This window comes from Myxine glutinosa, chromosome 9 (assembly GCF_964187855.1).
Source record: "Myxine glutinosa chromosome 9, kmMyxGlut1.1, whole genome shotgun sequence".
Taxonomy (NCBI): domain Eukaryota; kingdom Metazoa; phylum Chordata; class Myxini; order Myxiniformes; family Myxinidae; genus Myxine; species Myxine glutinosa.
Genome location: NC_136269.1, coordinates 134,157,819 through 134,175,776, shown reverse-complemented (window position 1 = coordinate 134,175,776; position 17,958 = coordinate 134,157,819). Strand labels below are relative to the sequence as shown.

Sequence of the window (17,958 nt, the reverse complement as noted above, 5' to 3'; positions counted from 1 at the left end):
AGTGAAAGGCCCTCAGAGATAGCTTCATCGCGGGAGATTCCAATGATTTTGAAAGCTTTGGATTCAACAGCGTGAAGCCGAGCCAGGTGTGAGGCAGGAGCACCAGCCCATAGGGGAGAACAGTATTCCATTGAGCTGCGGATGAAAGCCTTGTATGTGGTGAGGAGCTCAGGTGTGCCAAGGAAGGACTTCGCACGACGGAGGATGCCCAGTCGGCGACTGGCTTTGGAGGCCAGCTTGGAAATGTGGTTTTCCCAAGAAAGATCATGGCAGATAGTGAGACCCAAAAGCTTGAGTGACAGAACTTCTTGGAGAGGATTGTTGAGAAAGTAGATGGGAGGGTTGTCCAGTCGATCTTTTCGGAGAGACATAGTAAGAGAGTGAGATTTGGCAGGATTGAAAGACATGTTCCACTTGTTTGACCAGTCTGTGATTTTGTCCAGGTCTTCAGAGAGTGAGGAGGCTGCAGACTGCCTATCTGAGGGAAGAGGAATGGAGCGGCAGAGAGTGGAGTCATCAGCAAAGAGATAGAGAGGATTTTCCAGAGAGTCAGAGAGATCATTGATAAAGACCAGAAAAAGCACAGGGCCCAGCACACTTCCTTGGGGAACTCCAGCCTGAACAGGAAGGGGAGATGAGAGAAATCCATTCAGGGCCACACGTTGACTACGACCAGAGAGGAAGTCCGCAAGCCATGCATGGAGATTTCCATGGATACCATAGGAGGAGAGTTTGGTGAGCAGAGCTGGGTGCCAGACCGTATCAAAGGCCCTTGATATGTCAAGGGAGACAGCTCTGATTTCCTGTTTGGCATTCAGGACCTCCATCCATTGTTGAGACAGCAGAAGCAGCATGTCCAGAGTAGAGTGACCTGGTCTGAAACCAAATTGATGATCAGAGATCAAGCCATTGGAGAAGAGGAAAGATTTCATATCCGAAGCAATGATGGATTCCATGGCTTTGCTGATAATTGGGAGCAGGCTGATTGGTCTGTAGTTGCAAGGATCTGTTTTTGCACCTTTTTTGTGTAAAGCAGTAATGTTAGCTGATTTCCAGGATGCTGGCAGATGACCTTGAGCAAAAGATAGGGTGAAAAGAACAGAGAGAGGGTGAGATAGAGCGGCAGAGCAGGATTTTAGGACCCGTGGGCTGATGCCGTCTGGTCCAGTTGCAGAATCAGAGTCGAGGTTTGACAAAAACTCCTCCACCTTGTCAGGAGAGAAGGACACAGAGTCCAGGAGCATTTGGGTTCGACTGGGAAAGGTGGGAACAGAGAGAGATGGGTTTGGGACTAAGGATTTCGAGGCGAACACAGAGTTGAGGCATTCGGCTTTGTCACGTGCGATGTCAACTGTGTGGCCATTTGAGGTAAGGGAGGGGATGGAGGCGGAACAAACACCAGAAACGGATTTGACCAGACGCCACCAGGATTTGGAGGAAGGAGACAGGTTTGAGAGTTCATTCTTGAGTGAGGAGAGATAGTGCTTCCTGGCACTCCTGAGGGTAGACACACACTTGTTCCGAGCTTGGTGGAAGGAACTGAGATTTCCTTCAGTTGGATTAGCCTTCCAAGAGGCAAAGGCAAGTTGTTTCAGGGCAACTGCCTCACCACAAGATTCAGTGTACCATGGACGGGAGGAAGGGTAAGACAATTGAAGGCGAGATGGGATAAATCTGTGCATGAGAGAGATCAGTTTGCTTTGGAAGAATTCCCAGGAAGAATTGATGTCAGAGGCAGTGGAGATGGGAGACCAATCCAGACGATTGATGGCTGCTTGAAGACCGTCCCAGTCGGCCTGAGTGAAATGCCAGACTCGCCGACGCTGAGGAGGCTCTCTGAGAATGGCCAGAGAGATGTCCACTTTGACAAGCACATGATCAGAAGAACCGATTGGAGCAGAAGAAGAGCAGCAGACATTAGCAGGGAAGTTTGTCATAACCAAGTCTAGAAGAGAAGATACTCCATTGGCTGAGATCCGGGTCGGGAAATTGACAGATTGTGTCAATCCCAGTGAGTCACAGAAGTCCTTTGCTGAGGTGCCATGACTAGTGAGAGAGGAACCCACACCCAACCAGGTGGCATGATGACAGTTGAAGTCACCACATATAAGGAAGAGAGAGTTGGGATGAGTGGATAGAAGTTGGTCCATGTTGTCAGACATTGAAATGTAGATGGAGTCATCACTGTTTGGGGGACGGTACAGAACACATATGAACAAAAGGTGGGAGCGGAGAGGAAGCCGTAACCAGAGGTACTCCTGCGGGTGAGGAGGAAAGAGAGCAGTGCAAGGAGAGTGAGGAAGAGAGTTTTTGACAAAGATAGCCACCCCACCACCAGGCCGAGGCTCAGGTTTATCATACCGGAGGAGGGAGTAACCAGGAAGAGATATTAAGGAATCAGAGACATCTTGAAGGAGGAAAGTCTCTGTTAAGCAGATCAAGTCTGGATTGTCAGAAGCAACCTGTATGGAGAGATCAGTCAGGTTTGAGCGAAGGCCCCGGATGTTTGAGGTCCATACCGTTAATGAAGAGAGAGGGGGAGCATCGGGTACAGGACAGGGGAGGGGAGGAGTAGGGTAAGATGAAGGATGAGAGGGGGAGGTAGGGAGAGCAGTTGATAGTGTTTCAGATGTTGCAGAAGAGTTCCAAGAAAGGGAAGGATGAGGAGGATGAAAGGTTTGCTGGTGAAGGGATGCGGCACAGTGAGGGGTTGTTTGAGGGGGGGCAGAGGAAAGTAGAAGGTTTGGGGGGGTGGAGGTATGAGATAGAAGGGAGACGAAGTGGGGAGGAGGCAGCTTGGAGGAGGAGGGGGGAGGAGAGAGAATTGGAGAGGAATGGTATGGGGGGAGAATTGAATGGGAGGGATTGGGGGGGAGTTTTGAAGGGGAGGAGTGAGGGGGGAGTTTAGGAGGGGAGGGGCAAGGGGGGAGTTTTGGAGGGAAGGGGAAAGGGGGGAGATCAGGAGTGGAGGGGCAAGGGGGGGGATTAGGAGGGGAGGGGCAAAGGGGAAGTTTAGGAGGGGAAGGGCAAGGGGGGAGTTCAGGAGTGGAGGGGCAAGGGGGGAGTTTAAGAGTGGAGGGGCAAGGGGGAAGTTTCGGAGTGTAGGTGCAAGGGGGGGGATTTGGATGGGAGGGGCAAGAGGGGAGTTTAGAAAGTGGATGATTAATGAAAGACGAACATTGATAACAAATTGGGTTTGTTGTGATTTTCAAGTTAGCAATCCGGTTCAGGATGATGGAGGAGGGATGGAATGAATGTGAATTTAGACCATGTAGTGAGGGAGACGTATAAGATATTGAATTTCTTTTTTTTGAAGTGGAATGTGTTGGAGAGGAAATTGAGAAAAGCCTTTTAAATAGGAAGAAAAACAGCGTGTTGTAATATACCACTGAATAAAAAACAGAAGGGGAAAGGTTAAACATATTTAAAAATATTTAAACAGAACTATGAACAATCTTATATGCACAAAAATACCAACGGGGGGAGAGCCGAGAGGGACCACCACGAGTCACGTGAACAGGGCAAACGGTGGATGGCAAGGAGATAATGGGGGTGGGGCAAACAGCACACCTGGACAGAAAATACAGGATGAGACAACAGTACACGTGGAAAAAATAAAATAAATGTTTTTGTTTTTTTTTGTTTTTTTGTTTGGGGGGGGGGGGGGGGTGGGGAATTAGAACGTTAGACAGTATTATGTTCGGGGTAGAAGGGAAAAAACCAAGAGCCAAGCAAAACACACTTAAGTTAACAAAACACCGACGGGGGTACAACTACAAGGCCACACACAAGGGCAGAAAACGATTAATTAATTACGAGTTACAGGAAATTCAAACCAAAACTAACTATAATCAAACAATATCACATGGACGATAAAATAACGAATTGAAATTTGACAATCTATCTGGGGAAATGGGGGAGAAACACGTGGTCGAAGAACGAACGAACGAATAAGAATGAATAAACGAATGAGCACAGAGAAGGTAGTCTTTTTTTTTTTGTTTTTTTTGAGTTGAGATTTACATAAGGAAGTAGGCTTTGGGGTGGAAAGACTGCGAAAACAGAGAACGAAAGTTATTGGATCACAAACGACAGGCGCTGAGAGAAAAACAAAGCCTCAAGGTTGTACAGTGTACACTGTACAAGACCTCGAGACGACACGAATTAACGCGATTTTCAATACAGGTATGAAAGATTTGCACCGAAAATCTTTGACGGGACAATAAACGTACATACACCATAAAAGAAATACAGTTATAACGAAAATACAAATTGGAACAATGACTTAACTTCGATTTCGATGGAGAGCGTGGAGACCTGCGAAAAAACGAACCGTCGCCAGCAAGACCGGAAACGGAAGTCAATATTACCTGATATTAAATCCTTCCTCTTCTCCAATGACTTGATCTCTGATCATCAATTTGGATTCAGACCAGGTCACTATACTCTGGACATGCTGCTTCTGCTGTCTCAACAACGGATGGAGGCCCTCAACGCCAAATAGGAAATTAGAGCTGTCTCCTTTGACATATCACGTGCCTCCGATACGGTCTGGCACCCCGCCCTGCTCACCAAACTCCCCTCCTATGGTATCCATGGAAATCTCCATGCATGGCTTGCTGACTTCCTCTCTGGTTGTAGTCAACGTGTGGCCCTGATTGAAATTCTCTCATCGTCCCTTCCTGTCCAGGCTGGAGTTCCCCAAGGCAGTGTTCTGGGCCCTGTGCTTTTTTTGGGTCTTCATTAATGATCTGTCCGACTCTCTGGAAAATCCTCTCTATCTCTCTGCTGATGACTCCACTCTCTGCCACCCCATACCTCATCCCTCAGATCGGCAGTCTGCAGCCTCCTCACTCTCTGCAGACCTGGACAAAATCACAGACTGGTCAAACAAGTTGAATATGTCTTTCAATCCGGACAAATCTCACACTCTTACTATGTCTCTCCAAAAAGTCAGACTGGACAACCCTCCCATCTACTTTCTGAACAATCCTCTCCAAGAAGCTCTGTCACTCAAGCTTTTGGGTCTCACTATCTGCCATGATCTTGATTTCCAATGTGGCCTCCAAAGCCAGTCCCCGACTGGGCATCCTCCATCGTGCGAAGTCCTTCCTTGGCACAGCTGAGCTCCTCACCACGTGCAAGGCTTTCATCCGCAGCTCAATGGAATACTGTTCTCCCCTCTGGGCTGGTGCTCCTGCTTCACACCTAGCTCGTCTTCACGCTGTTGAAACCAAAACTTTCACAATCATTGGAATCTCCCGCGATGAAGCTAACTCCGAGGGCCTTTCACTCACTCGCCGCAGGCAGGTAGGTGGTCTTTCTGTCTTCTACCGACTCCTCTCCGGCCTAGATCCCCCATCTCTATCTGTGCTCTGTCCCCCAAATATTCCTCCAGGTCGCACAACATCTGCCACCAACCCTCTTATGGTGAAACTGCCAAAATAAAGACTCTCTGCTCACCTTCACTCTTTCATGCCTCTTTTCTCGCTCTGGAACAAAACTCCCTTACTCTCTTCAATCCCACTCCTCCCTCCAGGTCTTTAAAACAGCTGTTCACCACCATCTCTTATCTTCCCCCATCCAAAACCTTGATCTTTCCTACCCCTGTTAATTCACCCCAGATCCACTTTTTTGAAATATAGACTTCTTTCCTGGAAGTTCTAGTAGTGTCGATGTGTTTTTTTACCTCACCTCCCCCCCCTTCTCATGCCCCGTCCTCCCCCCCTTCCGATGCCCCGTCCTCCCCAAGCCCTCTCCCTTCCACAAATCTCCCAATGTCCCTGTTCTCTACTGTTGTGCTTGTGTGCTTCCCGCTCTCTCTCCCCATCTTGTCTCCCGCTCCCTTTATCATAATGTTTTATGTGTCGGTTTTTTTATTTTGTGATTAATGTTAGCTCTTACACGAGCCTCGATATTGTATACAAAAAAATCCCAAAAAATTAAAACTTGGTACAGGTGTGTATAATGATGTAAAGATTAACTGATGAGATTTTAGGGGCAAAGGTGAAAGGTCAAAGTTTGTAATAGGTCTATAACTTAAGAACGGCTGAAGTGATCCAATTCAAACTTAGTACAAATATGTATGATGATGTGAAGATGAACTGATTAGAATTTGGAGCCAAGAGGTCAAAGGTCAAAGTCTGTTATATGTCTATCACTTGAGAACGGCTGAAGTGATCTAATGAAAATTTGTACAGGTATGTATGATAATATAAAGATTCACTGATTAGATTTTGGGGGCAAAGGTGAAAGGTCAAAGTTTGTAATAGGTCTATAACTTAATAACGGTTGAAGTGATCTCATTCAATTTTGGTAGAAGTATGTATCATGATGAAAATATTATATTTTGGAGTCCCAAGGTCAAAGGCCAAAGGTCAGAGGTCATCTCAGGTTAAAATGTGATGACTTGTGAACATCTGAAGGGATTTAAATTAAAACTTGGTACAGGTATGTATGATGATGTAAACATGAATTGATTAAATTTAGGGATTCAAAAGGTCAGAGGTCATGTCAGGTACAACAACACAACAACAACATGCATTTTAAGGCCATTTTCCCTGCTAGAGCGGGGGTTAGCCTTGCGGTCCTCATGACAATCTTCTCCATCTTGCCCTATTTTCTGCATCTCTCCTTGTTAACCCCCTTGCCCACATTTATTCTTCCACCATCTTTAGCCATGTCTTTCTCGGTCTTCCCCATCCTCTACTTCCTTCTACATTCATTTCCATCACTCTTCTCAACCAGTCACTTTCATCCTTCCTCAACACATGACCAAACCATCTCAACCTGTTCCTCTTCACAGCATCAATCACAGGCTCTATTCCCATCATCTTTCGCAATTCATCATTTGTCTTCCTCTCTCTCAACGATACTCCGCACATCCATCGAACCATTCGCATTTCCACCCTTTCCAACCTTCGTTGCTGCTCTACATTCATTACCCATGTCTCGCTCCCATAAATAATAACACTTCTCCCACATGCAGCATACACCTTTCCCTTCAGCTTCAACGACACTCCCCTCCTCATCAGCACGCCACTCAGTTCCCGAAACTTCTTCCATGCACATCTCACTCTAGCAACCGTTGCCGAGTCTGATCCACCTTCTCCATTCAGCATGTCTCCGAGGTAACAAAATGTTTTCACACCTTCCAGCTTCACGCCGTCTCCAAGATCCAACTCAACATTTCCTCCATCTGCAGCTCCCTCTGTGCACACCTTACATTTGAATGTAGCTGCCACACTGGTTAATGACCCTCTCAGACCACTACATTTTTGATGAACCCACTCAGCGCACATTGTACATTGAATGGAGTTCACTCCGACACCCTTCCTGCACACAGCACAGGGCCACTTCCCAGTTTTTTCCACCTCACCACATGCTTTACCACTTGCCATCACCTTTGTCTTTCCGATATTCACCTTCAGACCTTTTGTCTCAATACATTCCTTCCACTTGTTCATCTTTTCCTTCAGTCCATCCATACTTTCCGCAATCAACACCAGATCATCTGCATACAACAACTCCCACGGTAAACCCTCCTTTACGTTCTGAGCCAGCACCTCCATCACAGCTACAAATAGTGGTGGACTTAGTACCGACCACTGATGCACTCCCACCTCAAACTCAAACTCACCACTGTTCCCGTCCTTCGTCCTTACAGCTGTGTGCGCTCTTTTGTACATTGCCATCACTACTCTGATCAACCATTCCTCCACTCCTAACTTCCTCAATGCCCATGTCATTACTTTGCGTGGAACCCTATCGAATGCTTTCTCCAGATCAACAAACCCAAAAAACAACTTCTTCCTCTTCTCCATGTACTTTAGTCCGTGGGCTGAGTAGGGTTTACATGCACCCCCCCCCCCCCCCCCCACAACCTAACTTCCCAGGTATGTCCATGTACCCCCCACCCTCGGGGTAGGCGAAATTCAAATGGCCATAACTTTTTACCTAGTCATCCTATGGTTGCATATGACCCCTCAAAATGTTTGTCCTGGGACACTCTTTACAATGATATGTGTTATATGCAAATGAGGTCACTAATGAGGTCACCAGAGGTCAAACTATGAGGGAATGAGTTTTTTTTTCTGTTAACATGGTTTTTCCTAACCCCGAAGGTGGGGCGTACATGGACATACCCGGGAAGTTAAGTTGTGGGGGGGGGGGGGGGGGGGGGTGCATGTAAACCATACTCAGCCCACGGACTACTTCTCCTGCAACTGTCTCACAATAAAAAGCGCGTCTGTCGTTCCTCTTCCTGGCATAAATCCAAACTGCATTTCGTCGATCTTCACTTTCTTCCTTATCCTCCTCTCCAACACCCTTTCCAATATCTTCATTCCATGCTCCAATAACTTTATCGCTCGGTACGAGCCACACTCCAGAGGGTCACCTTTCCCCTTGTATAGAGGGACGAGGGTACTCAGTTCCCAATCCACTGGAATGCGGCCTGCTTTCACCGCCAGATTACAGATCTCTGTCATTCTCTGCACACCCCAACTTCCTGCTGGCTTCAACATATCTCCCACAACTCCCGTCGGCCCTCCCGCTTTTCTACTCTTCATTGCTTTTATCGCTTCCTCAACTTCCTTCTCAGTTATCTTCTCTGCCGGTCCTAAAACTGGGTTCCTCTCTATGTTGCCATCCCATTCATTCTCTGTATTCAACAGCATTTCCATATATCTTTTCCATCTTCCTTTAATTCCATCTGGGTCCACAACGATTTGTCCCACTTCATCCTTCAAGCAACTCACCCCCATCACATCATACCTCTCTTTCGCTATCTGCTTTGCAATCCTGAATACTGCTCTCTGACCCTCTTCCGAATCCAAGCGTTCTCCGAACATTTTCCTACATGCCTCCTGCGCCTTTGCTACCTCTTTCTTTGCAGCCTTCTTAGTCTAGTAGGAAGACTAGGTCCCCCTGCACCCCCCGGAGATATACTTCTAATCAGTGTTTCTAGATTGGAAAAAATGTGTAGAAAATGACTAGCTATGGCCCCAAGCTGAAAAAATGTCCCACATACCATTTTTATGCAAATTACTGCTGCAAATTTTATGCAAAATTATGCAAATTTTATGCAAATTTTCGATGAGGAGTAGAGTTGAGGGGTCTTTGAGGGCTTCATCGAGGTGCTCTCGGTTGCAAGACTGGGTCATTCTGAGAAGCACAGCAGGGTCAGAGATCATGATGTTCTCCTCCTCAGTGAATCTCTCCATCAACAGCCTCTCCATTGCCTCACACACTGTTTTGAGGCAAAAGAGGGACTTTGCGTAGGCCTTTCCACTGAGAACACCTTTGAGAGATCCACTTGTTACTAGTTGTGCCTCAAAGAGAATCTCTGCATATCCAGAACCACGCATCTTGTGTCCAGTGAGCATCCCGATGTAGTTCATGGATGTGTGGAAGGGTCCAATCGTTACTACATGACTAGCAAATTCATTTGGCCAGCGCCAGATGATGGGAAGGGCTTTCATGCAGACACCCAGATCAAATGTATTCAGGACCCATCTCTGACCCACCTCAGCAGTTGCTGCCTCGGAACGCTTCAGTAGCTCACGAACAACTGCGTTGTCTGTGATCGGTCTGTGCCTGGTGCCTGCATGGCATGGCAATGGCCTGCAGCCTGTGCCTGGGCTAGGGGGTTTCACCTCTGCAACTGGTTCTCCCCCACCCAGCAAATCAACAGTCGACTACTGCACGCCTATCCACCAACCGATCACAGACAACGCAGTTGTTCGTGAGCTACTGAAGCGTTCCGAGGCAGCAACTGCTGAGGTGGGTCAGAGATGGGTCCTGAATACATTTGATCTGGGTGTCTGCATGAAAGCCCTTCCCATCATCTGGCGCTGGCCAAATGAATTTGCTAGTCATGTAGTAACGATTGGACCCTTCCACACATCCATGAACTACATCGGGATGCTCACTGGACACAAGATGCGTGGTTCTGGATATGCAGAGATTCTCTTTGAGGCACAACTAGTAACAAGTGGATCTCTCAAAGGTGTTCTCAGTGGAAAGGCCTACGCAAAGTCCCTCTTTTGCCTCAAAACAGTGTGTGAGGCAATGGAGAGGCTGTTGATGGAGAGATTCACTGAGGAGGAGAACATCATGATCTCTGACCCTGCTGTGCTTCTCAGAATGACCCAGTCTTGCAACCGAGAGCACCTCGATGAAGCCCTCAAAGACCCCTCAACTCTACTCCTCATCAAAAATTTGCATAAAATTTGCATAATTTTGCATAAAATTTGCAGCAGTAATTTGCATAAAAATGGTATGTGGGACATTTTTTCAGCTTGGGGCCATAGCTAGTCATTTTCTACACATTTTTTCCAATCTAGAAACACTGATTAGAAGTATATCTCCGGGGGGTGCAGGGGGACCTAGTCTTCCTACTAGACTATCTTGGCTGCCTTATAATTTTCATGCTCTGCTGTTTCTGCTCCCGTACCCTTCGCCTTCTGCCACTCCTTGAACTTCTTCCTCTTCTCGTCAATCCTCTTTCCAACTTCTACGAGCCACACTCCAGAGGGTCACCTTTCCCCTTGTATAGAGGGACGAGGGTACTCAGTTCCCAATCCACTGGAATGCGGCCTGCTTTCACCGCCAGATTACAGATCTCTGTCATTCTCTGCACACCCCAACTTCCTGCTGGCTTCAACATATCTCCCACAACTCCCGTCGGCCCTCCCGCTTTTCTACTCTTCATTGCTTTTATCGCTTCCTCAACTTCCTTCTCAGTTATCTTCTCTGCCGGTCCTAAAACTGGGTTCCTCTCTATGTTGCCATCCCATTCATTCTCTGTATTCAACAGCATTTCCATATATCTTTTCCATCTTCCTTTAATTCCATTTGGGTCCACAACGATTTGTCCCACTTCATCCTTCAAGCAACTCACCCCCATCACATCATACCTCTCTTTCGCTATCTGCTTTGCAATCCTGAATACTGCTCTCTGACCCTCTTCCGAATCCAAGCGTTCTCCGAACATTTTCCTACATGCCTCCTGCGCCTTTGCTACCTCTTTCTTTGCAGCCTTCTTGGCTGCCTTATAATTTTCATGCTCTGCTGTTTCTGCTCCCGTACCCTTCGCCTTCTGCCACTCCTTGAACTTCTTTCTCTTCTCCTCAATCCTCTTTCCAACTTCATCATCCCACCACCATGCTTCCGAGTGCCTCTGTGGTCCTTTTGTCCATCCACATACCTCACCAACGGCTCCCAACAGACTAGCTTTCAAATGACATCCAACCACTTTCAAGCTCAACCACATCATCCTCTACCCTACTCAGCCTCTCTTTTAATGCCTTCCTCACTGTCACCTCTTTCAACCTCCACACCTTCATTCTCGGTTGGCACTTCACCCGCCGAGCTCTCCTCGCACCTTTCACCCTTATGTCGCAGACAACCAAGTGGTGCTGTGAAACAGCCTCCTCCCCTGGGATCACCTTTGTGTCCCGGAGGTGCCCCCAATCTCGCCTACGCGCCATCAGGTAGTCAACAGTTGTCGTCGGCCCACCTGACGTGTATGTAACAAGCTTATTATCCTCTTTCTGGAACTGAGTATTACAAATCAACAAATCAGCTCCATCATCAAACTCCAAAATCCTTTCACCTTCTCCATTTCTCACACCATATCCGTAACCCCCATGAACTCCCTCAAAACCATCCATACTCCTTCCCACATGTCCATTTAGGTCTCCTCCTACCACAACAACTTCGTCATCTTTCACGTTTTCCATCAGCTTCTCTATCGCACACCAGAACTTGTCCTTCTCTTCATCGCTCCGACCAACCTGCGGAGCTTATCCTGAGATGACGTTCACCAAGAGCTTTCCAATCATCATTTTCACCATCATCAACCTATCACTCACTCTATTCGCACTCACCACACTGTCTACAAACTCCTCAGAAAACAGGACACCAACACCAATCATGCCCTCTGGGCACCCTTGCCACACAAAGTTGTATTTCTGTCCCTGCCTACCCTTCACCATTCTCACACCACTTCCCTTCCATCTCGTCTCTTGCACACAACATATGTCCACTCTTCTTCTGACCAATACTTCCACCACTTCTCCTGATCTCCCTGTCATTGTCCCTACATTCCATGTCCCAAACCTCAGAAACCGATCTCCACTTCAGGCTGTACTCTGCCCATATGTAGTTGTAATTGTCATGGTTCTCTTTTTGAGGCAATGTTTTTACGGCCGGATGCCCTTCCTGACGCCAACTCTTTGTCGTCTCTTACGACACGCAGGGATATGGTGTACCTATTCTAATCCAGGGTAAAGACTGGGAAACGTTTAAAACATGGAAATTCTGGGCGGAGTGGGGGGGGGGGGGGGGTGGGGGGGTGGGGGGCATCACGGCTGCTGGGGCCCCGTGGGGGGGGGGGGGGGGTGGGTGACATCACTGCTGCGGGGGCCCCGTCAGCACCACGCCACGGCGGCCCGGTCGCTGATATTTAAGGCTGATGGACTCGTAAAAACCTTAGAACACACGGAACACTTGTACGGCTTTCCCCGTTGGTTGCTATCTTCATTCACAGGTTTCAGCAAGTGTACCGGGGTCCTCCCACAACTTGATGTATTCACTTCCATTTGATCCTTTTGACTTGTTGCTGATAACCACAAAATCCTTACAACGCTCAGGTAGAAATGTGATAACTTGAGAACAGCTGAATGGTTTTAAAGCAAACTGGGTACAAGTATTGTAATGATGTAATAATGTGGGCGGAGGCATATAGGTTGACGTCACGACGTCGAAGAGTGCCGTTCTAGTTTTTTCCTGAGATATTGGCTTTGAGTTGCATTTGTATGCAAAATTTCAGCTTTCTACCCCACCCAGATGGTACTCATCATGTGTATCTGTGAGTGAGTCCGTGGTTAAAAAGAGCTTTATATATCAAGATGATTTAATTTTACTTAAAAAAAAAAACAGCCTATTTCTGGGATTTAGAGTCAGTTGACTTGGGTTTTTCTGAGAGGAATGGGGGGGGGGGGGGGGGGGAGGGGGAATCCAATTGGGGGTGGGGGGGTGGTTCCAACCCTGTATGTCTCACCCATTTCATGTATTTTCTGCACATTAGAGTCGATCTCGGCAAGAAGATCCAGAGCAGGCACGACTCAAGCAGAAAGCTAAAGAGGTGAGGCAGACGCTCGGGCTCATTGTTTTGGAAGCCATCCTGGGTGTTGAAGGGTCTCCTTATAATTATTTGCAAAATTAGCTTCAGAATGTAAATGTGCAATTATTCAGCACTGAACACTTATTTCCATAGATCCTAGGAACACAGTCTGTCGGTTATTTGTTGCACCTTCGCAGATGACACCGAGCACGTCGCATTGTTTCGTTTTAAGCCACTGATCACAGGCTTGGGGAGGAGGCAGTATTGCATCACATAAAGAGAGATTGTTGAGCTTGTAGTATAAATGGAACAAATCAATGCAGTATAAATGGGATATGAACCTGGGATCATAGCATCATCAGTTGAGCACACAGATGGGAACACCACACAGGTCAACCAAAAGTGTTAATTGGTTCAACTGGTGTTTGCTGCTTTAGACAGTTCTTGATGTTCTACCCTTTACATGATACTGGCTTCTATCTCATGCACGTCCATATACGAGTTGATGCATACAATGGGTTAATGTTCTACAAAATAGCCGATAATTTGGGAGGCAAGTAATACAAGATAACCAAACTGGTCAATGTTGCTCCTTTCCATTGTTAGGGTTGTTCTATGAATTTTCCTCCAATCAGGAGTGACAAAGGTCATGGCAGGTTCCATGTATTTGCTGTTGATTGGAGGGAAAAAAAAACCCCAAAAAAAACTCAACATACCCAGTTAACCAATTCATCCTATGTAATGAAAACTAGTCATGTGCCGCTGCTTCAAGTAAAATACGAGTCTTGCCCAAGTTGCCTATCATGACCTTTCACCTCCCTTCTGCCCTGTGGTTATCCCCTGGGGAGCAGATGCAGCAGCAGGAGTTGGCACAGATGCGGCAAAGAGACGCAAATCTCACTGCTCTCGCTGCGATCGGCCCGAGGAAGAAACGGAAAGTGGATTCACCTGGTCCTGGAACGCCGGGCGAAGTAGGATAGTTGCTTGTGACGTTTGGGTGTTGTTGGAAACAGTTACTGCATCTGCTGCATGTTGCGTAATTTGAACCTTCCGTGGTCCTTCGGAATTTCTGTCGCAGACAATCGGAGCATGATCCAGGAGTGCAATGGCAATGGTTTTAAGAAAGCGTAGTTGCCATAGTGGAGCATGGAAAATATGATTCAGTCTTCTTTTTAATACTCTGGTTAAATACAGACAAGTGTAAAAAAAACAAGACCAAAAGTCTAACAGCGGCAAAGCCGGGCTTGTAAAATATTATAAACCACAAACACATATTATTAGCTTTTCAAACAGTCGCTAATGCTGTTTATAACATTAAACAAAGAAATTTGGAGGAATCCTGACATTCGTGAGGTAAGTTTTACTTTCAGAACTGAGCGAAGATCTACTGTAATCTATATACCCCACAAGGGTTGGGTGTGTGCTCATTTACCAAGCAGCTAGCTAGCACTTGCCAAGCCAGCCGTTCCTTACCGGCTTTGAATGGAGTGCTTGCTCGAATGCTTAAACCACTTGGCGATCTCTCCACAAGAAACTTGGTAAATGAACACACACCCAATGTTCTTGAGACCCAACCATAGATCGACTGTAATCTATATACCCCAAAGAGGAATGACCCTTTCTGCAGCTCCCGTAGTGAGCAGGTGTCGGCCTACTAGTAAATTAAAATGTCAGTCGGTGGAGTCCGCCATCGTAATGACATCATAGACGTAATGCCGTAACGGACACAAAACATCCGCTACTATTTTATGCAGATGATGATATATTTTAACTTCCAGTACGTTTGCAGTCACTACGAAGGGATTAGTGTTAGGATTAGATTTACTTTAATATTAACGTTACATTATTATTTCGAAAATGATATCACTATCAAAAAACCGAGGCTAATTCCTCACTTCTGCGATTATTAATATTAGTACCGAACACCGCTCATCATTGATCATGAACCATACACCGCTTCGATCAATTAACTTTGTATTCATGACTGGGATTTGAAGTGTTATGGTCATATTTACTATATTATTATTATTACTATTACGAAAATGATACTACTGAAACGATACACCTGTATTGAGAAACCTGGGCTTAATTTGTCCGAAACGGTCCGAAGGTGAGGCATAACGCCTAAGGCCTATACGTACCGTACCGTATTGTTGGAAGAGCCGTAACTTCTATGCTTTCGATATTTTATGGTCATTTTAAGAATCCATTTGTTTGTGTTTCACACTGAATGAAAAATGTGAAGGTAGAGCATGGCGATTGTGATATATGACAGGTTCGACGATATGTTCGGCCTGAACGACATTGGAATTAAAATGGCGGTGTGTGGAGAGTCAGCCGCTGTACTGCCGTAATGACATCAGACGTAATCGCATCACCCTGCCGAGATCCTCAGCTCTGATTGGTATACGTTTGAGGGGACATACATACATACATACATACATACATACATACATACATACATACAGACGGACAAACACTTCAAGACGGCTTTGCCCTATGGGCTATGCCGTAAAAAAAACGTTTTTTTTTTACTTTAAATATTGTTTGCTTGGTTTATTAGTTATGAGCTAAGACTATTAGCAGGAATTGTGGATCGAATTAAGCAGGGACTTTCTGAATATACAGTCAAATTAACCTTGAGGCAAGCAAAAATGTCCCTCCCCTATTACACTCGACTTTACAGACAAAAATAAAAACAATTGCGGAGAAAAGCAATCGCAATTTGATGGGAAAAAAAAACGCAATCGCAATTTGCTTGTGGATTTACATGTGACACAAAATACTTCGCCAAAACAAGGGGGGATTATTATTATTTTTTTGGATACAAAGTCAAGGCTCGTGTAAGAGCTAACACATAAAACACAAAAGCATAAACATAAACACACATGAACCATAATAAAGGGAGTGGGAGACAAGGGGGAGAGAGCGAAGCACAACAACAGTGGAGAACAGGGACACCAGGAGATCTGTGGAAGGGAGAGGGATGGGGCAGAGTACACAGAATAAACAAGATGGATATACAAGATAAAAATAAACAAGAAGGACTGTTTTCAAGAACGTTCCCGTTTTCTGCGTACTTGATATATTAATATGTCGAAGGCCAGGGTGCAAAACCTCATTAATGAGGCCGAGCGAAGCGAGGTCGATGCCGTTTATTCCTGATATGTGAAATACCCTGCGACCCATGCTTACAGAAAACGGCCTTTTTGGAACACCGGCCTAATTTTCCATCGTTTAACTTCATTCAAAAGTTTTCTGTGGGTGGGTTCTCCAATGTTGAAAATTTGTAGCAATCGCTCAAGCTGTTGCGGAGAAAACGAATTTAAAAGCGAGTAAGGTGAAAAGGTGGGGCGGAAGAAAAAAAAAGTGAGTGCCTTGGCGGAAGAAAAAAGAAGCGAGAGTCTCGGCGGAAGTGAGGGCCTCGGTGGAAGAGAAAAAAGTGAGGGCCTCGGCCGCTGACATTCCACAACATGGTCAAGGATGGTTGTGGACGCCTATTACTAGTTTGTTTCCTTAACCTTTGTGTCATTGGATTACTGATGTTGCCAATTGTGCTCTCATATTTGGGGTGGTGGCAGTGGATACGCTTGTCCAATCGTGTTGCAGGGGAGTAGCCAAGGTGTTTGATATGCAGTTGGGCAATATGGAGTTAGCTTGCGGAGCGGTTTATTTTGATTGGGTGTGATTTTTTTTTTACCAAGTAGTGGTGTGCAATGGCTGAATTTTTTAGTTTTTGGTTTTGTGTGTATCCAGATAACCACATAGTTTTGTGCCTAACCACATAGTCTGCGGTCTGTTGATTTTCCTTTGGATCTGACTCCTGAACTCTGGGCTCTTACAGGTGGCGGGAGTCTCTGGGATGGGCACGCAAGGTGCTCAGTCGGCAGGTGCAGGTGGAGGGCCGACGGTGCGTGCTGCCACCCGCCAAAGGGTGACGAGAGTGAACCTCAGGGACTTAATCTTCCTGTTGGAGCAGGACCGTGAGACACGACATTCACCACTACTCTACCGTGCCCTGCTCAAGTGACCCCCGCTGCTCCCCTCCCTTCTGAGCTCCTCCACAGGGGGTGAGGGGTGTTGGGAGGGGGGCTGTGTCAAAGGAGGCCGAAAGGGAGTGAGGAAGACTGGTTGGATGTTTTCACGAGGGTGATTGTGCTGTGGTGTCAAGTCGTGACTGTGCACACCGTTTCCTGGTCATCCCTCGTTTCCCAATTTCCTCTTTTCCCAGATCCCTCCCTCCACCCCCCGATATCTCAGGCTGTTGGTGATAGTACTTGGCTGGCCACGAGACCTAGACTGTCAAAGACTTGGCCTCATCTGACCGTTATCTGCTGTCTACGGGTTACTTTCCTCATGTTTTGAGAAGCCAGACAAACAAACTGAGGATATTTCATTATTTTTATTCATAAATTTTATTGAAGGAAGCTCTTTGTGGACTTGTCGCGCCTTTCCTCTTTATGAATCACAATGCCGAAACGTAAAGGTCCTCCACACGTTCCCTTCCCACCCACCACCCCAGCACAAAAATGCAGCCATTTTTTTTACCTCTTCTGTTCATTTTTAGCAGATTTTAAAAGATCCCTTTTCTTCAAAGAGAGAATTATGAAACCCTGTATTTTGCACTGTGGCTGTACATAGCTGGTTTGGTTACCTTTTTGAGGTGTTGCACCTCTGTATATAGTGTGAATAGACAGAGCGTTCATTGTGTTGTTTATAATAAGAGCAGAAATACCTATTTTAATAGTGGCACAAGGCTGTCATTGCAGCTCTTATTGTATATCAAAGCCTTGTATGCATTTTGTAAGAAGATAATGCTTAAAAAATCC

At 46.3% G+C, this 17,958-nt stretch overlaps 1 protein-coding gene across 4 annotated transcripts in view; it reads left to right on the top strand.

The window, feature by feature from the left end:
- Nucleotides 1–17,958, top strand: part of LOC137414542 (transcription initiation factor TFIID subunit 4) — a 77,454-nt gene extending 59,496 nt beyond the window's left edge. For all 4 annotated transcript variants that reach the window (XR_010981909.2, XR_013624615.1, XR_013624616.1 and 1 more), the window contains exons 14-16: nt 13,094–13,150; nt 13,981–14,100; nt 16,974–17,958. Coding sequence is in view for 1 of the 4 variants with exons in the window: in XM_068100048.2 (XP_067956149.2) it covers nt 13,094–13,150; nt 13,981–14,100; nt 16,974–17,159 (363 nt within the window). In the remaining 3 variants the exon portion in view is untranslated. The remainder of the gene's footprint in view (nt 1–13,093; nt 13,151–13,980; nt 14,101–16,973) is intronic.